Source organism: Rhinoraja longicauda, chromosome 1, assembly GCF_053455715.1.
Source record: "Rhinoraja longicauda isolate Sanriku21f chromosome 1, sRhiLon1.1, whole genome shotgun sequence".
Lineage (NCBI taxonomy): Eukaryota > Metazoa > Chordata > Chondrichthyes > Rajiformes > Arhynchobatidae > Rhinoraja > Rhinoraja longicauda.
Window position 1 is genome coordinate 93,717,380 of NC_135953.1, and position 25,305 is coordinate 93,742,684.

At 42.2% G+C, this 25,305-nt stretch overlaps 1 protein-coding gene across 4 annotated transcripts in view; it reads right to left on the bottom strand.

The window, feature by feature from the left end:
- LOC144595246 (bifunctional heparan sulfate N-deacetylase/N-sulfotransferase 4-like) overlaps positions 1–25,305 on the bottom strand; it is a 717,307-nt gene that overhangs the window by 100,504 nt on the left and 591,498 nt on the right. For all 4 annotated transcript variants that reach the window (XM_078402506.1, XM_078402496.1, XM_078402516.1 and 1 more), the window contains 2 exons: positions 18,624–18,711; positions 11,186–11,340 (listed from right to left, as the gene is read on the bottom strand). In XM_078402506.1, coding sequence (XP_078258632.1) covers positions 11,186–11,340; positions 18,624–18,711 — 243 coding nt within the window. The remainder of the gene's footprint in view (positions 1–11,185; positions 11,341–18,623; positions 18,712–25,305) is intronic.

Below are 25,305 nucleotides of genomic sequence, written 5' to 3' on the forward strand. Positions count from 1 at the left end.
AAGTTGATGCTGAAGATTGTGACTACAATCGCAGAAACTTTGAGGGAACGAGGCAAGAATAGCTCTAACCATTTAAATGAAGGTGGAGAAATATCAGTGGAGAAGGAGATATTCAATTTTTTTAAAGCTTCACACAGGTCAGAAAGGACAAGCAGAGATGGATTATCTGTATCAGAGTCACGTTAGATTCTTTTTCCAAACTCTGAGCCATTTTGTTCATTTACAATGTGAGTTAAGTATTTTATTTAGGAAATTTTTCAAATCTGCTGAGATAATAACTGTACAATCCTTATTGAATCACATTGCGCAATTTTCACACTGAGATAATTCCAGTTATAATGAGAAAGCACATTAGAAAAACATGGAATTTATTGAACAGACATTTACTTAGTTACCCGCAGTGATGCATTCATGCTACCAGCAGCAATAAAATGTTGTGAAATCCACAGGGATTCTCCCATCATAATCTGCACTCATGCATTATGCTGGACAAGGGCGGGAGTCCAGGGTTTTCTAACTGAAGTTACTCCAGAGTTCTCTTGGAATTTTGAGGCCATTTTTCTCAAGTGTGGGTGTTACAACTTTTTAAATACAAACTGGTCTTCTCTTGGGAATTTTTTTCACATTATCGTCACGTGTGGCTGCGCCTAACGGCTGCGGCTCTCTGGCAGTCTGTCTGTATTTTATCCTTTTTTTTGTTTGTGTGTCGGTGTTGGGTTGGTTTTTGTTTCTGTTTTTGGCTGTGTATGTGTGGGGGGGGGGGGGGGGGGGTGGAGTGGGGCGGGGTTGGTGGCTTTTATTAGGTCTCTTCCCCGGGACGCAGCTCGGCCGCGGGGCCTTCCTTCGTCCGGCGTGGCTCGGCCGCTGGACTTAGCATCGCCGGCGCGGCTCGGCCGCGGGACCTAACAGTGCCCGGCGCGACTCGGCCGCGGGGCTTTCCATCGCCCGGTACGGCCGCGGGACGTCTCAGCGCTCGGTGCGGCTCGGCCGCGGGGCCTTCCATCGCCCGGCGCGGCGCGGCCGCGGAACGGTTCAGCGCCCGGCGCGGCCGCGGGGCCTTCCATTGCCCGGCGCGGCTCGGCTGCTGGATTTAACATCGCCAGCGCGGCCGCGGGACTTGGCAGCGCCCGGTGCGGCTCGGCCGCGGGGCCTTCCATCGCCCGGCACGGCTCGGCCGCTGGACTTAACATCGCCGGCGCGGCTTGACCGCGGGACGTTTCAGTGCCCGGTGCGGCTCGGCCGCGGGGCCTTCCATCCCCTTGCGGGGGCTGTGCGTTTCGGTCGCCTCGGTAGGGGTCGAGCTGCCTGTCCGTGGGCGTGGGGGGGAAGAGAGTGGAAGTTTTGTTGCCATCCATCACAGTGAGGGGATGTTTGGACTCACTGTGATGGATGTTTGTGTTGGGGTCGTGTGTCCTGTGTTCTTTTCTGTGTTCTGTGACTGCTGTAATTTCGTTCGGTACCTCGGTACCGAATGACAATAAAGTTCTGTACTGTAAACAGTCTTTCTGTACTTATGAATTGTTTGGGGGACTGCCCAGAGATTTAAAAAATTTAAATCCTTAAAAGAAAAGCCCCTTGTAAACTGCTTAGTTTTTTTGCAAATTGATGGTGAAACTGTGGCTCTGGAGTCAGTGCTGCTGCTTCACAGTTCCAGCAACATGGATTCAATCCTCATCTCTGCTGCTCTCTATATAGGTAAAATATCTTGGACATTTTATTACAGAACAAAGGACAGATGGATGGCGGGAAAATCAGTGTGGAGTGGATGGGCATCTAAGACAGCAGATGTTACCTGGGAATAAGTTGGGGGATGGAATTTAAGGTCTTGCTCTGCAAGTCAGCACAACCTAGTATGTTTGCAGGAGGCATGTTTCCACCTCACAAACAGAAGCTCATTATAAATTTAGGAATATAATTATATTGATTGAAGGCAAAATGAGATTGTTGTCCAATGCATAAGGTGGTTGCTCTCTTTCTGTGCATTTCTGTGTTTCTGTTTTCCAAATCTCAGAAGCACAAAGGAAATTACTACAAAGCAAATTAAGGAAACACACCAACTGGAGAATTTATCCAATTAAAAATTTAGAAATGTTACGGGTGGAGCCGTCCCTTCAAAGTGCAAGGGACCCGGGTTCTATCCTGACCTCGAGTCCTGTCCCAGTGGAGCTTGCACATTCTCCCTGTGATCGTGTGGGGTTCCTCCAGGTGCTCCAGTTTCCACCACATGTCACAAATGTGCAGGTTAATTGGTTTCTGTAAATTGCCTGTAGTTTGTAGGGAGTGGATGAGATAGTGGCACAACTAGTGCAAATGGGTGATCAATAGTTGACGTGGACTTGGTGGGCTGAAGGACCTGTTTCCTTGTTGTATTTCTAAACTAAACTAAAACGAAACTTACTCATATCTCTCAAACTTTTAAAATCTATTCCAAATCATGAAACTAATTTGATTACTTTTATTGCCTGTGACTAAACAGCGTACTGTGACAGATCAAAGAACAGACAAGTTCAATGAATATTACTTTGAAATTTGAATAACGTCTGAGAATTGATCATTGATGTTCCATTTATAGTACATTTAGTTGCATTTTGATAGCACAAGTTTTAAATGCTTCAGCAGGTTTATGGTCACAGCTCTCCAAAGGGCAACCATGGAGTTTAAGAGCATGGAGAGGTAAAGAAAATGGGAGTGTGGAAGAGAACACACAGAGAATTTACTAAAAATCTGGAGGAGAAAAAAGGGTGCTGAATTTGAGGTGGAAAACTGCAAGAATGAGGAAGTCTGAGGATGTGGAGGGGAATAAACAGAAGATAAAACAATACAGCACAGGAACAGGCCCCTTGGCTCACAATGTTCATGCCGAACATGATGCCAAGATCAAATCTTATCTGCCTTCACATAATCCATGTCCTTCCATTCGCTGCACATCCATGTGCCCATCTAAAAGTCTCTTAAATGTGCGAGAATCTGTTGAGGAAAACTGAGAAAAAGAGACTGGGTAGGGCAATGGTATGAGGGGGGCACTGCATGTGTGGAGGGGAATCGAGAGCGAGCAGAGAACAGAAAGTGCATTGCCATAGGACATGCTTCATGTACACCTCTTTGCAGAGCTGGTGAATGCTGCACCAGATGGACTACAGGGGACATCGGAAGTTTCACAGCATGTGCTAATTCATTATTGAAGTTTAACAACTAAATATAATGTATTTACATCACACATAAGACTGTTTCACTATGTCAGACATATTGTCCTTCGTGCGAAAGTGAATGAGAGGAGTTGGTGAGAATGAGAATGAGTGGTTCATGGTCGGTACAAACTCGACGGGCTCAAGGGTTTATACATCATATTGGTTTCCCTCTTTAAAACAATTTTCCACATATGTATAGCAATTGTGGATCAATTTGGTTAGATTTCTCAGATGCTTGAACCTTGTTAAGTGTGTTTAAGTCTCTGGCATTGTCCCTATTTTTTAATCTAAAGTAATTGCAACAACCTAACTCAACTCACCATTGATTTGTATCTCCTCGTCAGTGGTTGCTCTGTACTCTATGTATCCAATGTATTCATGGAGATATTAGACCTCTCCTCCAACTTGAGCAAGATGCAGGCAGTATTGCACTATTTCACCAATATCAGATATCATTCCTGTTGGTTGGTTTTGGTTTTCATTGCTGTCCCTTTCTCCCCTCGAAGCTTCTTGCAGTAAACTCAAGCATCTTCAAAATCTATTGCGTTGTATTTTGCAAAATCAAACAAGGGCAGGACCTTCACAATGAATGGTAGAGCCTTGGGGATTGTTGCAGAACAGGGAGATCTATGAGTACAGCTACATACTGCCCTGAAAGTGACATCACAGGTAGATAGGGTGGTCAAGAAGGCCATTGTCACATTGGCCTTCATCGGTCAGGGTGTACACAATGTTGATATGTACACACTTGAAATACTATGTTTAGTTTTGGTCATCCTTCTGGAGGAAGGAAGTCGTTAAGCTGGAAAGAGTGCAGAGATAACTTATAAGGGTGTTTCCAAGATTTGAGGCTTCATATAGGAAGTGGTTAGTCTGATAGGACTTTATTCCTTGGAGCGCAGGAGGCTGTGGGGTGATCTTATAGAGGTGCACAACATCATGAGGAGAATAGATAGGGTGACCACACAGTCTTTTACCAAGGGTAGGTGAAACAAAAACACGAGGAAACATGTTTAAGGTGAGAGGGACAGGATTTAATACAAACCCGAGGGGCAATTTTTTCACTCAGATGATTGTGGATATATGGATCAAGCTGCTCGAGGAAGTAGTGAGGCAGATACTATAACTGCATTTAAATGACACTTAGAAAAGTACATGGATAGGAAACGTTTAGAGGGATATGGGCCAAACAAGGGTAAATGGGACTAGCTTAGATGGGGCATCCTGGTCGGCATTCCTAATTTGGGCCAATAGGCCTGTTTCTATGCTGTACGACTATGACTATATATATCTACAGTTCTGCCATACCAAGTACTGTTGTAGTACGTGGCATTCTATGCCTCAGCTGGTTTCTGTTCCCCCAACTACAGATGTTTTAGCTTCTATGCTCCATGGCAGTAATCACTCTCCCAAAGAGTATCTAAAAATACTGTCACTTTTTTGGGCTGCAATACGTCTATTTTTCTAACCACCCTCATCACCTGCTGCAGGATAACACAAATTGCTTGAAGAACTCAGATGGCAGGATGGTCCTGACCTGAAATGCCCATCCATTCCCTCCCAAGATTCTGCCTGATCTACTGAGTTGCTCCAGCACTTTGTGTTTTGCTCCAGTTTCCTGCATTTGCAGTTTCTTGCAGTGCCTGTTGTAGTATGCTGTGTTCAATACTTTACTGCATCTACTGTAAAATGAGTGAGTACTTCGCAATTAATAAACTTTAAGAGACATCTGTAGCAACGCAGCACATAGTAGCTCAATATTGACGTGTGGCAGCAAATAGCAGTATGGATTTGCATCAGACGCACTGCTTTATCACATGTTTATTGGACTCATACTGTGTTACAGTAAAACCAAGATTGAGGCCATAGACAAGAGTGAATGATAGAAGCTCTGATTGCATGGAGAACAGTGAAAGGGAGAGAGAGGTATCATGCTGAGAAGGGTGGGCAGGACAGAAAGATATAGATAATGTGGAGGGTAAAGGAGACAATGACACGAGGTGTGGAGCAGAAAAGGGACAGAGAGGAGCACTGTGGGTGAAGAACAGAGAGAGAAAGGCACTGAGTACTGAGGACAACAGTGAGAGAGACATTGAAAGTACAGAAAATAAATAGTGAAAGAAAGCAGCACTGAGAGTGTGGAAGTGGAGAGAGGGGCAGAGAGGGGGAGGTTAAGTTGAGGGGAGGGGGTGGAGGGGGTGGAGGGGTAGGGAGAGAAGGAGGGTGAGAGGGGGGGGGAGGATGGGAAGAGGGAGGGGGAGGGATGGGGAGAAGAAGGGGAGAGAGCGGGAGGGAGAAAGGGGGAGGGGGAGGAGGAAAGAGGGAAAGAGGCATTGAACATGTGGTGAACAGCAAGGAAGAGAAAGATGTTATGGAGGGAAGTGAGTTAGAAAACAGACAGGCAGACACACACACCGTGGGAGAGGTGAGAGAGAGAGATGTTGACAGTGTGGAACAGAACTGTGATAAAAAAGAGCGAGGTTCAGATAGTGTACAGAACAGTCAGAGAGATAAAGATAGAGATAAAATATGGCGAACTGTGAATGAGAAAGATAGGCATCAAGAGTACAGAAGGGAAAAGAGATAGGGACACAGGAAGTGTGAGGCATTGTGCTGTTTGTGATGAACAGAGATGGAGAGAGGCACTAAATGTGGAGGGAAAACAGTGAATAAAGCATAAGATACAAGAGGAACGAGAGGCTGCAGCCTCTCAAGCCTGCCTGCTAATCACTGTGATCATGGGTGAGTGTATCATCAATGTATCACTTTATTCCCTCATCTCTTCTGTGCCAATGAATGACTCCTCATTCAAAATTCCTCTCACCAGTGAAATATCTCAACATCTACCCTGTCAGGCCCCTGTGCATGTCATATGTTCCAGTGAGATCAGCCTCCTAAGCTCCAAGGTCTAAAGGCACTGAGAATGTGAGAGACAAGCATAGAGATGGGGAAGGAGAGAATAAAAAACCACAAGAAATATAAGAGTTCACTCAGCCCCTTGTGTCTTCTCTGCCTTTCAATCGGATTGTGGCTGATATTTTACCTCAATGTTACTTTCTTGCTATGAATATACTCTGTGACTGAGCCTCCACGCCTGTGATCCTAAGGCGAAGGATCACAGTTTCTTCCCCAGGATAGAGGATTCTAAAACTAGAGAGCATAGCTTTATTGGGAGAGGGGAGAGGTTTATGGACTGCAGGAGAAACATTTTCACTCAGAGCGTAGTCCCTATCTGGAATGAGCTGCCAGAAAATACAATTATGATTTTTAAAAGCCATTTTGACAGATAAATGGACAGAAAAGGTTTACAGGGTAATGAGTCAAGTGCAGGCAAATGTGACTAGCCCAATATTCCAATTTATTCAGCATGGACATGGTGGACCCTAGAACTCTTTGCTTGATTCCTCTCTCCAAGCCCATTGTGATCCCTTGGATTCCATGGTGATCAGACAAGCTTACTATGCATTACCTTGTCAAAAAACCTTGCTCTGGTTCGTATAGACAAGGTCCACTCCCACCTGAGGAATAAATCTGGCAAACCTTTTCTGCATTCCTGCTATCACAAGACTATCCTTCCTTGGGTAAGAAGATGGAACCTGTAATAACAGGTCATCCTAATTATGGTAGTAGATCTTTTTTCCTACACTCCAATCCTCTTACAGTAAAGATCAATGTATCAATTTATTCCCTAATTGCTTGCACATTAATTTTCAGTGATTCATATAAGGAGGACATACAGATTCCTCTGATCACCAATAACCATTAAAAAAAAAAATCTGCCTTTCTGCATTATATTCTATTTGCCATGTTTTATTCATTCCCTTTACCTGTTTATATATCATCCTGACATCTTTCATCCTCTTTACAGTCTAGATTTGCATTGTTCACAGATATTACACTTGAACCCCTAATTCAAATGATTGATGTGGATTGTGAACCCGGAGCCCCAGCAGCATTCCACGAGTCACACTTCCAACCCAATAATATCTGTTAACCAACCCTCAATTCATCTCAATACATAATCCTCATTACTGTGCATGCTAATTTTGTTTAATAAACTCTTGTTTTTATCAACAGCATTTATCAACAGCAATATTCAATTCAATCACAGCTGATCTTTTACCTGTGCCACTCTCATGCTCTAACTGCATGTCATATTATTCCATTAATGTCCAAAGTCTATTCATCACTGTGAACAATACGAGCGAGGGGCATGAAGTGCAGAGGAGAACAGTGGCAGCAAAACACAAAGCCAATAAGTAGGATGATGGAAAGAAGAGGAGATACTGAGAGAGTAGAGCAAGACATCACCAGTGCACAGAGGATCCATAGATATTCCACCCAAGCTACTGATTAGCTTTGATAGAGGGCACAGTTTGTCAACCAAACCCACCATAAGCTCCAAAATGTCTTGTCTGAGGCTATCAGATAGATGATGCAATTAAACATTCTTCTGTCCGTTCAGTCTTTGCCTGGAGTTAAAATCAAGTCATGCGTAAAATGACATTTGGCTTGTCCTTAAGCAACAAGGTCAGACGAACTATTGTGACATTAACATGTCTGTTGCCTATTAAATCCTAACAATATGAGCAGTATTTTAATTTATTTTGCATAGATTCAAAAGTAATTCAGTTTGAAATTCCCTGGTGAAGCTTGGGATGAGTAGGAAGTGATGGAGAGGGACAAAGTGCAAGTGATTGCGTTTCCAGCATCACAGTATTTGCAGGCAGTCAATAGAACCCTCAGAGATTAACCAATGTTTCAGGAGTTACGTCAGGGGATCAGAATAAACTCCACTGAATTTCAGTGCCCTTCCTTTCAAAGTATCCCACTGATTTAGTATTTTATTGGGTTCTGTGTATTATTTAATTATGTATCTAACAGGTTGACAGCTTGTTAGTTTTGTCTTTTGGGAAAGATACATGACTTCCACTAAAATATATAATACAATTAGAGATTAATTAATCCAGAGAGGATAATCCAAACCGTGTTCAAATTTCAGTTTAGGCAAGGGTGAAATTGATTGAAGAGAGCAGTTTAAATCAGAAAATAATAAACTGGTATTTAATCTCACCCCACCCATTGACTTTAATCAAAGAGTAAAAGCACACACAGTGATCACCTTACAAAATTGTCATTATCTGTGAGTATAAAATTATCGAGTAAAAGCTCAATCTGCAACTGATCTGTTTTATATTATGACTGTTTTACAAACTGGCATAACGTTGTTGATTTTAACAGTGACTTGCAAAGTAGAACTCTTTCTCTTGGTATATATTCATCCACAAAGGATATACAACCAAGCTTGATGCTGCTCATATTGACCCTTGCACCTTTTTCTAAGCAGGAATTGTTAGCCTCTGATCACTGTAAATAGACTGTTCATTGTGAGCAATACACACCATTCTACCCATCCTGATACTGCATTGGGACTGAGAACCTGGTTAACAACATGGTGACAATATTGTTGCAGGCCAAATTGTAGATGATCGGGTAATTCCTATTTATCAAGCTTCTGATTATAGAGTCAAAGATAGAGTCATAGAGTATTACAATGTGGAAACAGGCCCTTCAGCCCAACTTGCCCACAGCAGCCAACATGTCCCAGCTACACTAGTCCCACTTGTCTGCGTTTGGTCCATATCCCTCCAAACTTATCCTATCCATGTACCTGTCTAACTGTTTCTTAAACGTTGGGATAGTCCCAGCCTCAACTATCTCCTCTGGCAGCTTGTTCCATACACCCACCACCCTTTGTGTGAAAAGGTTATCCCTCAAATTCCTATTAAATCTTTTCCCCTTCACCTTGAACCTATGTCCTCTGGTCCTCGATTAGCTGTATTCACATCCATGTACATGACTGAGGATTTGTGGACATGATATGTGTAATAACAAACCAAACTCACTGCATTTTTGCCCAGTCTTCTGGGGAAGTCACCATAGTTGGTTCCTTCTGCTCTTTAAGTTTATCAAGAGACATTTTTGCTGGTCAACAGTCTGTTTGACCTGGGAGAGATTCTCAAATGTTGTCCCCTCTAACATGAAGACTCTCAGGATCTCTGTAGTACTAGGAAGGAGCATGCATGAATTCTTTACTGGTTTTCTAGTGGTCTTGAAGTGATGCCCAGCAAACCTGGAAAATGAAGGGGCTAATGAAGGGACAAGTAAAGTGACCCCATTGTTTCCACTGCATTGATTATGTTCTCCCACAGCTGATTAGAAATCCTAATAATTTTCCCAGTATCTCTCTGAGGGTTCTGTATACATTTGGTGTCAGTTTTGTGAATTAATTTTCCCTCATGGTCATTGCACCCAGTAGAATTGTGAACGTCAGCACATTCTAATCATTTGAGCCTGGGCCTCACATGCCGGAGTCTCAGGGGTCAGAGTCCTACAGGTCGGAGCCTGGCCCTCGCGGGTCAGTGTCAGAGACCCGTGAGTCCATGGAGCCCGCGGCCGACGGTGCCTGGGTTGGCGGAGCCCGCGGCTGGGTGCTGGGTGGACACCACAGAACTGTCCAGAGGGGACCTGGCGGCGATAGTGGAAAGGTTGGCGCGGCGGTCAATGGGGCGCCGACCGACGGACGAGGACGGACACGTGGAAGTGAGGACGCCGCTGCCGAGGGAAGGAACAGAGGGGGACCCGGCATGGGGGGAGCACTGTGAGGGAAGGGGAGTTCAGAGAGGAAGGTGGGAAGAACAAAGAGGGACCTGACACAGATACTTTGTTAATTTGTCAGCACCCTTTATGTGGCGACTATTTCCATACCTTGGGTAGGCAAGCAAAGAATTTCACTGTGATGTATCACATACAAAGCCCTAAACGGGCTTGCCCCCCCCCCCCCCCCATATCAAAAATCTTCTAACCCACCACTCTATCTCCAGGTCCCTCAGGTCGGCCGATTTGGGGCTACTCCCGCGGTCTAGGCTTAAGCTCAGGGGTGACCGCGCTTTTGCGGTTGCAGTTCCGAGACTGTGGAACAGCATCCCTCTCCCCATCAGAACTGCCCCCTCCATCGACTCTCTAAGTCCAGACTCAAAACCTATTTCTACTCCCTACCGTTTGAGGCCCTCTGAGGGGGCGCTGTGAACTGTTTATGTATGTGCTGTTATGTTTGTGTGCCATTGTATGTTCGTTTCTTAGTACCTGAACTGATGTACAGCACTTTGGTCAACGTGGGTTGTTTTTAAATGTACTATACAAATAAAATTGACTTGATTTGACTTGACATGTGACAATAAAGTATTCATTCATTCATTCATTCATTCATTCATTCATTCATTCATTCATTCATTCATTCATTCATTCATTCAATAAAAAAAAGAGACATTATTTAAATCTCATGTCTCTTTTCTCACAGGATGATGGTTGCTTTTTATTTTACTAAGGATTTACGCATGGACATGTATTTGTGCTTCCATATATACACATATGTTAGAAGATGTATAAAAAATATCTATTTGGTGAAACATTTTCTGCTTGGTTTGTGCAAAACTATAATTTCATTTGTTCAAAATCCAACCCCATATATAAATTTATAAAAAGGGGCAGATAATTTCTTTGTCATCTTTAGTTTGGGGCGGCACAGTGACGCAGCAGTAGAGTTGCTGCCTTACAGCGCTAGACCCCTGGGTTTGATCCGAACAATAGGTGTTATCAGTACGGATTTGTTTGTTCTTTCTCCCTGTGACTGCGTGGGTTTTCTCCTGGTGCTCTAATTTCCTACCACAGTCCAAAGATGTAGGTTAATTGGCTTCGGTAAGTTGTAAAATTATCCCCAGTGTGTGTAGGTTAGTATACGGGGTGATCGCTGGTCAGCACGGACCTGGTGGGCTGAAGGTGGGCCTGTTTCCACGCTGCATCTGTAAAGTCTAAAGTCATCACCTTAATTGTTCTTACTAATGATCGAAAGCATCTTTAAGGATATTATTTGTCACACTTGGTAATTCTCTCAAATTTTGTTTATTTATAATAATCTAAAACCAGTTGATACTCACTAATGCAAACTCCTTGTTGAGAATCATTTGCTCAGCCAAGACCGATTCATTGTGGAAGAGATGAGGTTGCATGTGACTCCACATGTGTGGGAACCACCAAAATTCATTCACGTACTTTAGCAGCAGATCGTCGCCTTCATCCTCCGCGAGCATCCCTGAAAATTGTACATGTGTCAGTTTTGAAACAGAATTGAAGCTCCGATCCTGACAATTGGACTTAAGCATTTTTGGAATTAGGAACGATGGGTGAGGGGAGTTTATAACTCCCCTGCCATATTAAAGTGGCACCGTGAACCATTAGCAAATAAGGCTTTTCATCTGCGACCGTGCTATTGAGATGTAGCTGAACGAAAACAGTCTAAAAATTTAATGATGGATACAATTTATCATAATTTCAATTGCTAGAATGTCACATTTAAAGGCATAAAGCTAACGATGACTGACAGATGTGAGATTTTCCTATTGGAACATGCAATGTCACATCATGGCCATTGACAGCCATACCCTTCTGCTGAATCTGGGGAAAATATCGTTGCCTCTTTATTTATTTCTTTGGGCATTGGGATAAAGGGACGCTGGAGAATGTCGAGTGAAAATACTGATTCAGAACTACTGTGAATCTTGGAATGAAGCAATAGAAGGAAATATTATTCAGGGTCACTTTCTCTGCCACAGTTGGAGCCAATCAACTTGTTAGAAAGAATCTGGAACATTATTTTTCATCAATACATCTTCCTAGCAGTCTTGTAAACACTAAGTGAGAGGCACTTCACTTTGAACAAAATCATCATGTACAACTTGGAAATTAAGCACTGGTAGAACAAACTGGTCAGAATACATGAATACATAAATCAATGTAGGTGATTAATTGCAAAAAGCAAATAAAGTAAGGTATTCGTGTTGAAGAAAGATGAGGCTGTAAGAGAAGTGAGATTAATCAGACAGCACAGGGAATTACATTTCGGCAATAGAAACAGGTCATTCAACCTAACCATTTGCAAATTGGAGGAACAGCACCTCGTATCCTGCTTAGGTAGCTTACAACCTAACAGAATGACCATTGAATTCTCCAATTTTAGGTAACACCCCATCTTATTATTTTTCTCCACACTCTTTCCTTACCCATGTATGCACCCATTCCCCCATTTACCCCCCCCCCTCCCCCCAAAGAACACACCCAAGACACTCGCGAATAGTGATTTGGAACAAAATATTGATACCAAGCCAGATTTGGATTTATAAATACAAATTCGTTCATAGCTAAGCTTTAAAGAATATTGTATAGAAGGAAAGGAAGGTACTGAGATGGAGAATTTTCAGCGATTTTCGGAATTGAGGTGAAGATCCCATGATTGAAAAACAAAATGCCGGAGGCCATGGTTAGGTGACGATTTGTGATGGGACCCCTCTTCAGACAGTCCCAGCAGTTCCCATGATTGATTTAGTAATTGCATCTGGGGATGTCTCAGAAGAATTGTAACAATTCAGTTACCTTGGAAGATTATAAATGTTATAAAGTGGGAAGAAATTACAAAGATACAACTGTGGTGTTTGCAAGACTTTGGAGGGATTTAGCAAGGAAGAGGTTTGCAAAATGATGGCATTGCTTGATCATGGGCCTGTGTCAGTCAGCATGCACAGGGTGATGAATGCACATTACCTGCAAAGGTGAGGACAAATGAGATTGGGATTCTCATTTATGAAATGCAAAGATGTAAGGGGATGGCCAGGAGAGTAATGGAATCGTCAAGCCTGGAGGTAACACATTTATTAATGAGGGCTTCAGCAGCAGATGAGCAGAACCAGGGTCAGAATTCAGCAACATTGGAGGCCTTCACCTGTCCTTGAATTTATGGATCTGTTATATTGAGCTTTCTAACACAACAGATACAGCACACTTTCCGAGATCTCACTTCATCATTGACTTATTGGCCTATCTGGATTCTGAGAAGAATTAAGTTCCATAAAAGAGATTAGATCTTCAGGTAGTTCACCGCTCCTGGTGTAATTACTCATCCCCATGAAACTGCTTCAACCAGCAATGGCTATTACCAGTAAATAAAGTAACTTAAAATGGGAATAGTAATATGCCGTGTGAAGGATTGTGGTCAATAAAATGAAACATTGCATTCTTTAGAACTATCAGACTGCATTGAGTAGGCAATGGGCGTTAGCTCTCATAAGTGATATTGTCACTCTGCTACTTGCAGGTAAGTACGTATATTCCAAAGTTTTACAACCTTTTTATTAGTCTGGAATGTAGTGAGAGCCAAATGAAGGAGAACCCACCTCTGCATCAAATTGATCCTACACCAACCAGGTCTGGTGTCGAATCAGGAACCAATCCATTTGCATGAGGATTCATGTTCTGGAGGTTATGAGATGCTTGTAAAGTACAGTTTTTAATTTTTTTCAAGTTATTTAACTTATAATTGTTCATAGAGTCCCAATCTATTTTAATACATTTAATTTATTTTGTAAAAGGAATTCTATATTCTAATTATGTAAAGCAATCGATTACAATGTCTGATTTTAAATACCTTTGAATGTCGGAGACATTCAACCTCCACCAAATGCTCACAGACTTTAAGAGGAGGTTAGGTTCCACTCCCAGCCTTGTCTCCTACCAATGGCTATCAGGGAGTTCTGGTGCCAGGACCTGGGTTGAGGGCTGATTGCTACTGGATTGAGATGTTCAAGGTAACTGGAGCCACTGCTTTACGCCAGGACAGTGAAAGTATTTGGGTGATATATGCGGCAAGTCGAGATCTGAGCCAAAACATACAGTAACACACATCATGGAAGAAGGCCATTCAGTCCTTTATGCCTGTGTCAGTTTTTGGAAAGCTAGAGAGAAATTTGAAGGAGTCCTGGCTGAGATTCACGAGTCGTCAATGAATACAGGTGAGTGCCGGATGACTGGAGGGTGCCACATGTTGTGCCTCTGCTCAAGAAGGGCTGCAGGGAAAATGCTGGGAACTACAGGCTGGGGAGCTTCACTTCTGTAGTTGGAAAGTTACTAGAGAGTATTCTAAGGGATAAGATATACATGCGTTTAAATGGACAAGGGCTGATTAGGGATAGTCAGCAGGCTTTTATATGTGGGAGGTCATGTCTCACAAATCTGACTGAGTTTTTTCAAGACGTGACCAAAACGATTGATGAGGGCAAAGCTGTAATGTCATATATATGGATTTCAGCAAGGCATTCGACAAGGTTTTGCAAGAGATTCTATAAGTATGTTAAAAATAAAAGGATGGGTTAGGAAAGAATAGGATTAGTGTGCAATCTTTGTGTAGAACCACAAGAGATGGAGGAGATATTAAATGAATATCTCATCCATTTTACTGAGATCATGGAATCTTATGGAATTAAGGCATAAGAGTTGTGATGCCTTCGTTCTTATACAAATTGCCAAAGAGGTATTGACGATTTTAAACCACATTAAGGCGGATAAATCCCCAGGGCATGATATGTACATCCTCGGACTATGCGGAAAACTAGGGAAAAAATTGTGAAGCCTCTAGCAGAGATATTTGTACCATCTTTAGTTGCAGGTGAATGTCCGGGAGACTGGAAGGTGGCTCATTTACCATTACTTAAAAAGGGCAGCAACACAAGCCTGGGAACTCCAGATTGGTGAGCCCAATGTCTCTAATGGATAAGTTGTTGCAGGGATTCTTGGGGACAGGTTCCAACAGCATTTGGACAATCATGGACTGATCAGGGATGGTCATCATGGCTTTGGGCACCTGATAGACTTTTTGAAGAGGTCACTAAGAGGATTGATGAGGGCAGGATAGTGGACGTAGTCTATTAGACTTTAGCAAGGCCTTTGACAAGGTCTCATATGGTAGATTAGTCTGGGAGGTTAGATCACTTGGAATCCAAGTTGCGTACGCAATTGCATTCAAAATTGGCTTGGAGGAAGTGGTCAAAGGGTAGTTTGAAGAGTTGTTTTCCTGATTAGAGGTACGTGACCAGAGGAGTGCCACAGGGATGTGTGCTGAATACATTATATACGTTATATACATTAACAATTTGGTTTACAATGTAGTTAATATTATTAGTAAATTTACAGATGACACCAAAATGGGTGGTTTAGTGGACACTGAGGAAAGTTCAAAGTTTACAACAATATCTCAATTAGTTGGGAAGGTGGGCCAAAGAATGGCAAATGGAATTTAATTGACAAGTGTGAGGTGTTGCACTTTGGGATGTTAAACCAGAACAGAACTTACATAGTAAATGGTGAGTATGGAAGAATAGAGAGATCTGGGAGGACAGTTGCATGGTTCCCCAAAAGTGGCGAGTCAGGTAGACAGTTCGATAAAGAAGGTGTTCAATATGCCTATCTTCATTGGGAAGGGTACTGAGAACAAATGCTGGGACATCATGATGCAGCTGTAAAAATCTACGGTGAGACCACATTTGGAGTAACTTGTGCAGATTTGGTCACGCAGCTGCAGCAAGGATGTCAACAAGTTGAAAATGGTGCAAAAAGGATTTGCCAAGATGTTACCTGGGCCTTTGATCTTGAGTTGTAGAGAGTGGTTGGAAACACTGGGACATTATCTTTGGAGCGTAGGAGGCTAAGGAGTTACATTTTTGTGATGTAGAAGAACAGCAGAAGCATAGATAAAATGAACGTTCGGGTACAGGATTCTAAACCTAGAGGACTTAGGCTTAAGATGAGAGGGGAGGGATTTAAGAGGGACCTCAGGGGCAACATTTTGATTCAGAGGGTAGTCTGTACCTGAAAAGAATTGTCAGAGAAAGTGATAAAAGTGGGTACAATTACAATGTTTTAAAGATGTTTAAACAGATATATGGACTGGAAGTGTTTGGAGACATATGGACCACATACAGGCAAATGGGACAACTTGTATGGGACACCCAGTATGGGACAACCAGTATGCCAACTTGTTCAACATGGACAAGGTGGGCCAAAGGCTGTCATCTTGACAGCCAGAGGGGGGGGGGGCCGTGTGAGGATGCTGTTCATTGATTTTAGTTCAGCTTTCAACACAATAGTCCCCACCAGACTGGCTGAGAAGCTGCTGAAACTGGGGCTTAACACTCCCCTGTGTGCCTGGGTCCTGAACATTCTCACCGCCAGGCCCCAAGTGGTTAAGATGGGGAGACATACATCTAACCCCCTCACCCTGAACACAGGATCCCCCCAGGGTTGCGTCCTTAGCCCCCTACTGTACTCCCTGTACACACATGACTGCGTGGCCAGGTTCAGTTCCAACTCCATCACCAAGTTTGCTGACGACACTGTGGTGGTGGGCCTGATCTCCGATAACGATGAGAAGGCCTACTGGGAGGAGGTGGCTGATCTGGCACTCTGGTATCAGGACAACAGCCTCCTCTTGAATGTCACAAAAACTAAGGAGCTGATTGTAGACTTTCGAAGGGCTCAACATCCGAGGACGTACACGCCACTGGAGATAAATGGGATTACTGTGGATAGGGTGAGCAGCTTTAAATACCTGGGAGTCCACATCACAGAGGATCTGACATGGACAACACACATTGCCGCACTGGTGAGTAAGGCAAGGCAGCGCCTTTACCACCTCAGACAGTTGAGGAAATTCAGACTCTCTCTGAGGATCCTTCAGTGCTGTTGAAAGCATCATGTCCGGAAACATCACAATCTGGTTTGGGAATAGCTCTGCGCAGGACAGGATGGCTCTGCGGAGCCGAACGCACTATGGGAACTACACTCGCCCCCCCTGCAGGACCTATACATCAGGAGGTGCAGATCCAGAGCAAGCAACATTATGGGGGACCCCTACCACCCCAGCAACGGACTGTTCCAGCTGCTATGGTCAGCTAAACGCCTCCGCTGTCACGCTGTGAAAACAGAGAGGATGAGACAGAGTTTCTTCCCATCAGGACTGCTAACTCTCATATCACCAGGGACTCATTTAATTTACTGTATTAATTAATTTTTGTGTTAAAATTTTTTTTCTATTCTGTTTTGCAGTTTTAGCACAATCTGCAGGTGTTGCCGCTTTCATTTCACTGCACATCTTGTATATGTATGTGACAAATAAACTTGACTTGACTTGAAAGTGCCTGCTTCTATGTTGTACTCGATGACTCTATACCACCCAAAATCCTTATGAACTGAATTCCCTTTCTCATTAAGTTTTTGTTGGCACTATTTGCACGTTATTTGGTTCAGTAGATTCTTCCTGCTCCGTTCACAGAATGTTAATGTGATGTAGTTGCCAGCCTCTCGCTTGTTCTTCAGTACTGTACCTTCTCCTTCATTGCAATCCCCTTCTTCTTTAATGAGCATTTCAACCATTTGGACAACCATTTTACATCCCATTCTTCTACCAAATGATACCAACCTCCCTTTTATCCTCATGTAGCCTCCCTTCTCATCGCTAACCCCAATGCTGCAAAGAACTTGTCCACATGTTTCAGTCTTTTCCTCCACCTGTCCCCTTTCCTGTCCCTATCTGCTCCTCTCTCAACATGGGCGGCACGGTAGCGCAGCGGTAGAGTTGCTGCTTTACAGCGAATGCAGCGCCGGAGACTCAGGTTCGATCCTGACTACGGGTGCTGCACTGTAAGGAGTTTGTACGTTCTCCCCGGGACCTGCGTGGGTTTTCTCCGAGATCTTCGGTTTCCTCCCACACTCCAAAGACGTACAGGTATGTAGGTAAATTGGCTGGGTAAATGTAAAAATTGTCCCTAGTGGGTGTAGGATAGTGTTAATGTGCGGGGATCGCTGGGCGGCACGGACTTGGTGGGCCGAAAAGGCCTGTTTCCGGCTGTATATATATATGATATGATATATGATATGATATGATTCCCCCAGTGAGCCTTGAAAAACGTTTAAGTGTTCCTTTGCGATACACACAGCAAAGGAGCTTCTATTTAATGATGAAACAAGGACCAAGGAGAATCAAAACAAATCCAATCAATAATTCTGGAAAAAAATATTTTCCCGTAAAATGTTCTGAACATGTTGCCCTGGGAAACATTTCTAGGGAGCAGCAAAAAAAAAAAGCATTTAAGAAGTTGGATAAATATATGTGGGAAAAAGGAACAGAAAGACATGTTGATGGTAATGAAATGAAGATCTATGAGCAGCTCAGTTGAAAGGCATTTATCTGGGGTATAAATTCTGTAAAACCATCCCACATTCCTAGTTAACACCTCAAATCATCTTTCAGAATTTATCTTTCATTTCCCATTTACAACAATTTTTAGTCACTTTTCCTAAATCTCTGACCATGTTCCAATGACCATTCCAGTGTCTGTTTGATCTATTAGACATTTGACCGTTTAGCCCATATTTTGAGCCTACCAAGGGTTTTTTTCCTGGAGAAAGTCCTATTTGAATTCTTGGGCACCAGTACATTGTAAAGTTGCAAAAACATTCCAAACCGAACTGCTATTTCTTGTACATTCTCACCTGTATGGTAGAATTTTCCAGAATATCCAAGGTTGAAGGTAAAGTTGGGAATCTGGGTTCGCAATAGATTTTGCGTTTCAAGTAATGCCTAAAAAGACAAATTGGAACATAATTGCTGGAGGATATGGCCTTTTAATATGATATTTTTGAACATAATATTAAAAGTGACTGTCACATTCAATTTACGCTCTCACCAATGGATAAAAGAGCAATGAACTGCAGTTTATATTTTTAGTTCAGTCTAATGAAGGCCGCATGACATTACAATCTTCATATTTCATTTTTGAAGTACTCATTAAAATAACAAGCTCCAGAAACAAAACAAAAAAATATATATATCTATAGCTTGGCCTGGATGGGGAATCTTAAATAACAAGATGACATTTCAGTTGATTGATGGGCTCAGTCTGATTTGGATTTGTAGAGAGTATATAGATAAAAGGTGAAAGCAAAGACAATTTTATTAGATTGACGTAAACTGTATACCTGCTGCACTCGAAACGTCTAGATTTTCAACTGATTACCACCTATTTTCAGTTTCAGCTTTCCTCTCCTTCCTTATGGCCATCTAAGCGTAAACAATCCAATCCAATGCACTGCATTCAGTGCTCAAAATGATGTCTCCTCCACATCAGGCAAACATACACATAATGGGAGTGCCTACTTTGTGGAGCGATTGTGTTTCTTTCTGAATAAAAACCTTCCTTATCAATTTTAGATTTAGCTTATTGTCACGTGTACCGCAATAAGTAGGTGGTTAGCAGCGCAAGATGGAACAATGACGTTGCAATGTCAATTTCATGGCATTTCTCACGTTTGGAAAAATCATCTGCCTACTTTTGACAAAATGCATATAAATGAGATGCTGAGGTGATTGGTGTATTTGTTTTCCTCTTTTGTGCTTACATTCAGAACGCTTTAATAGTTGCATTCATATTGTTCCATGGAAGTGTACAGAGAATTTAGGTACATCTCTCCCACCTTTTCCTTTTCAGCATCGTGGAGGGACCACTCCCTTCCCAACTCACTGGTCCTCTCTTCCATCTCAACCAACTACTTTTCACAATGGCTTTCCCATGCAACCATAGGTGATGCAATATTGTCCTTTCTTCTCCATCCTTACGACCATCAAAGGAGGTAAAGTGATGCATTGATTCGATTGCAGTTCCTCCAATCCAATGTACTTCATTCATAGCTCAAAATGATGTCTTCTCCACATCAGGCAAAACAAACACAGAATGAGAGAGACTACTTTGTGGAGCGATTGTGTTTCTTTCTGAAGAAAACCTGAACTTCCTGTTATCTGTCTTTGTGTCTCTCCAATCCCTCCCATTCTTATCTGTTCATCTATGGCCTCCTGTGATGTTCTAATAAAGCCGAATGTAAGCATGAAAAACCACCACATCTCATCTTCCATTCGGCAGCCTTCCAGACTCAATATTACTTTCTGAGTCCGTATCATAATAGGCCTGACCTGCTGAGAATTCCAGTGGCTCTGCACTTCACAACCTTTACAGTTCTTTGTTTTTGTTTTGCCTTCCTAACTGCCCCTCTTAAATCCATTGATCAGATCATCATAACTGCAATTTATCCCAATGCAACCCTGTCATTATCCTATCACATGTATTTGTTCTATGCACCCCTTCTTGCAACCTTGTACAATTTTTTTTCTCTGGTTCCACACTTCTGAAGAAGAATCTTCGAGTCGCAATTTTAACTGGCATGCTGCATGTTTACTGCATTTCCTATTTTTAATTGAGTCATCGAGCTATACAGCATAGAAATTAGTCCTTCAGTCCACCTTATCAATGCTGACCTAGTTGGCATGTTGGGTTAGCCCTATATGCCTACATTTGGCCCACCGCACTATTTATCTGTCAAAATGTATTTGAGGCGTAATTGAACCCGCTTCTATAGATTCCTCTGGGAGGTCATTCCAGATACTGACTATCCTCTGTGTAAGAAGGTTGCCTCAATAAGATCACCGCTCAGCTTCCTACACTCCAAAGAAAAGGAAATCCTAGCCTATCCAGCCTCTCCCCATAACTTTAGCATGCAAGAGTAGGTAACATCCTTGTGAATCTTTTCTCCTTCCTTTCCAATCTTCTTATAGTTGGGCGACTAGAACTGTACACAGTACTCCAAGTGTGATCTCACCAACGACTTGTATATCTGCATTATGATGTTCCAATTTTTGCACCAAATAGCCTTCTCAGTGAGGAGAAACATGCTAAATGCCTTCTTCACCACAATGTCTACCCGATTCGCCACTTTCAGTGAACCAAGTACCTATTACATGTATCCCAGATCTCTCTGCTCTACATCTCTCTCTAGGGCTCTACCATTTGCTGTACGGGTCCTCTCCTGGTCTGACAAAGTGTAATACCTCACATTTGTCAGAGTTAAATTGCATTTGCCATTCCTTGGTCCATGTTCCCAACTGCTCTCGATCCTGCCATAAACTTAGATATTCTTCCGCACTGTCCATTATACCAATTATTTTAGTATAATCTGCAAATGTACGTCATCCAAGTTGTTAATGTAGATAAGAAACAACAGTGAGCCCAGCACCGACCACTGCACCACTCCATCCATCACATGCCTTTAATCAGAAAAAACTTGTGGCAAAACCTCCTAGGCCGTGGGCCATAAGCTGGGAAGTAGGATTTCCCACAGAGCTCTTTGTTTTGCTGAAGATACGTGAGACTACAGATGCTGAAATCTGCAAATAAAACACGGAATTTTGTTGGAACACAGCAGGTCAAGCAACATCTACACATGATGGGCCAACTGGTCTCCCATGGCAGTATGAGTTTCTACTGTTTTGTGATTCATCCACATACACATGGGTGTTAGCTGTTCTGCCTGAGAATGAACAGACATTATTTTGCAGGTAACCTTGTTATTATACTCCAAAGCTAAGCATTAGCCTAATTACCCCTTTCAAAGAATGTATCCCTTTAAAGCCTGCAGGGGAATGTTGTTTGTACCATTAGTGTGCAAGCTACCAATCTGTTGAATTTTGAACTTTTCACATGTACAATTTCTCAAAACAGGCACGTCCAAACCTTCCACTACCTTGTCTCAAAGGACTTTATACTTAGTTAAAAACTTTTGAAGTATAGCCACTATAATAGGAAATTGAGCTGCTATTTTCAACCCAAGAATAAATGGCAGTTGAATAATTTGCAGAAGTTTGCCTCGGTTGTTTTTGCTGAACATGCAACATAACTGAAAACGTGCATTGCATTCCCTTTCCAAAATTCTGCCCACTGACTTTAATAGGCCAACTTCTGCTCAAATCAATTATATAGTTATTTATGAATGAATATTGACCAAGGCATCAAGAACACTACCTTGCATTGAATAAGAATTTGGGGTCTGAGAGGGAAAAACCCATCTCAGTTTAACATTTTATCTGAAAGATGGCCCTCTAAATATGGTTGGTTTTGCTCATTGCATGTGATGCAGAAATAAATTTGGCTTCTGGGAAAATTTGTACAAATATCTCAAGCTGATTCACTGCACCACCAAAGTGCATATATTTACATTTATTTGAAAAATACGGATTTTATATTCTTTAGTTTAATTTGAACAGATATAGTCAATTATAGAAACATTAAACTGCATTGTGCTTTATAGACAATAGACAATAGACAATAGGTGCAGGAGTAGGCCATTCAGCCCTTCGAGCCAGCACCGCCATTCAATGCGATCATGGCTGATCACTCTCAATCAGTACCCCGTTCCTGCCTTCTCCCCATACCCCCTCCCTCCGCTATCCTTAAGAGCTCTATCCAGCTCTCTCTTGAAAGCATCCAACGAACTGGCCTCCACTGCCTTCTGAGGCAGAGAATTCCACACCTTCACCACTCTCTGACTGAAAAAGTTCTTCCTCATCTCCGTTCTAAATGGCCTACCCCTTATTCTTAAACTGTGGCCCCTTGTTCTGGACTCCCCCAACATTGGGAACATGTTTCCTGCCTCTAATGTGTCCAATCCCCTAATTATCTTATATGTTTCAATAAGATCCCCCCTCATCCTTCTAAATTCCAGTGTATACAAGCCCAATCGCTCCAGCCTTTCAACATACGACAGTCCCGCCATTCCGGGAATTAACCTAGTGAACCTACGCTGCACGCCCTCCATAGCAAGAATATCCTTCCTCAAATTTGGAGACCAAAACTGCACACAGTACTCCAGGTGCGGTCTCACCAGGGCCCGGTACAACTGTAGAAGGACATCTTTGCTCCTATACTCAACTCCTCTTGTTACGAAGGCCAACATTCCATTGGCTTTCTTCACTGCCTGCTGTACCTGCATGCTTCCTTTCATTGACTGATGCACTAGGACACCCAGATCTCGTTGAACTCCCCCTCCTCCTAACTTGACACCATTCAGATAATTGCTATAACTGTGCAATTTATGCATGCACCATTGGAGGAGGTACAGGAGCAATCTAAAATGGTCAAAGATTACCCTGGTAGGGAACATGATCACCTGGCCAGTACAGGCTAACCCAACTTCCTAGCAAGGTCCTAGAACAGGGGATAGGCAATCAATATTAACATATGCTGCACAGTGGCACAGCACGTGGTGCTGATGCCTGACAATTCCAGGTTCAATCTGATTTTGTCTGTACAGAGCTTGTATGTTTTCCCTGGGAGTGTGAGTTTCTGTCAGGTGTCTGGTTCCCTCTCACATACCTAAAACACATTGGTGAGACTTGACTGATGTAGATGGATGTCAGAAGAATCAGGGGGAAATGAAGGGCATATTAGAGAGAATATATTTTAGGAAAATAGACTAATAGGAGCCTTGTGAGAGTCATTCCAAACTACAGATAGAATGGTTTTCTTCTATGTTGTAAGAAAATGAGAAGTATCAAAATATGAGTCCCTACTTTTGCTTACATAGCTACAGGTGGCATTTGACACATGGTGAGGCAATGAACAATTTTCCAGGTGTTCCTGGTAGACTTTTCCTGTTTGACACTGATCAATGATGATCAATTTCATTATTAGGGTAATATAAATAAGATGAACTTTGTTTATTCTGCAGTTGTCAGAACATAACCTTCAATAATACAAGTTTGCAGTATTATTAAAACACAAAGTGTGGGAGTAACTCAATAGGTCAGAAAGCATCACTGGACAACACGGATAGATGATGTTTCAGTCAAGAACTTTCAAACTCAAATGCTGTCTAACTCACTGAGAGCTTACCACAGTACTTTGCGTTCTTTTTTTAGTGAACCAACATATGCAGATCCTCGTTTCCACATTATGATTGTTATCTCATTGAGACTGACCATAGATTTAAAACATATATAATGAAATGAAGCCAAAAACAGAAAACAAATTACAGTAACTGTTATTTTCATATTGCTGCCAGCCATATCATAAACATATAATTGGCCAGTTATCTTCAACATCAGATTCTATTTATGCTATGTCAAAACAGCCTGCTAAATTGTTAATGTGCCTCAAGAAAAGTGCCGACTAAATTATCAAATTGAAATGAAATGGGATAATGCGTCAAATGAGCTTTCATGAAAGCTAGCTCCACACAGCTTGAGTCCCATAAATTGATGCCATTAGAAAGCATTGCCTTCTCCATTCGCATGTGTTTACATAAAAGAAACATGTGCAAAGCCATTTTTGTTATCAGTGGAGTCAACCTACCACTTTGTATGTATGAGGACCAAGGCAACCAGAGTCTCAAAATTGGAATTACTATGCAAATTGCATTCAACTGTAGCAAATATAACTTAAAAACCTTTACAATTCATTCACAAAGTCTGCAGGTGCCCAATTTTAGGCAGCTTGACACATTAGACTTATCCACTTTGGTTGAAATGCTACAATAATCTTTATGGCATATGGTATGGAACAACCAACAGAAATAACAATATCTGGAATAATCTTGGATCTTTATATTGACCAGAATTGTAACCTCCTCCATGTTATCCAGCATTTGTTTTTGATAATATTTCACTGAGTATCTCCGGTGAAGACTCAAGATGCAAGCCAACATCAAGATTAGGAGAATCTGGAAATAGTATTTTAAGAGTATGAAGGTAAGGTGTTAAAATGCCAGAGACTGGGGGAGAATAGAGCTAAAGAGTTACAGGTTGCAATTGTAGAAAAGGTTGGATTAAGGGCACCCAGTGGCACATACAATGGAAGTTCAATGGACTTCATTATAATAGAAGATAAATTGCTTGTCCTATTGCATATTTGAAAACAAAAGAAATAGAAGAACAAAGTTCAGATGTGGCACTGACCATTATAGTGTATGTTAATGAACAATTAGAAAATAACACAGGAAATCAAGCCTTCTAGAAACACATCTGGCACTGCAGGATATATCTATAAACACAAATTATAGGTTTTACATTGAAGAATCACTGGCTTACAACCCACATCTTCAGGCTCTGTCGAGAGAGACAAAAAGATCACCTTTACCTATAATTATGTGGAAACGTCAGCTGGACTGCAGTTTCCACAAAGTTTAGAAACTACTGCTGCATAATAATGTGCTGTTAATTTTATTTCACGTCCCTTGTGGAATCTGCCATTGAACTTAATTGTAAGAAAGAACATTGAGTGTGGCATTACAGTGAATTTTCTGAGTCAGTTTGGTCCATTGCTGTTGTTATTAGATGACTAACGCTATCAAT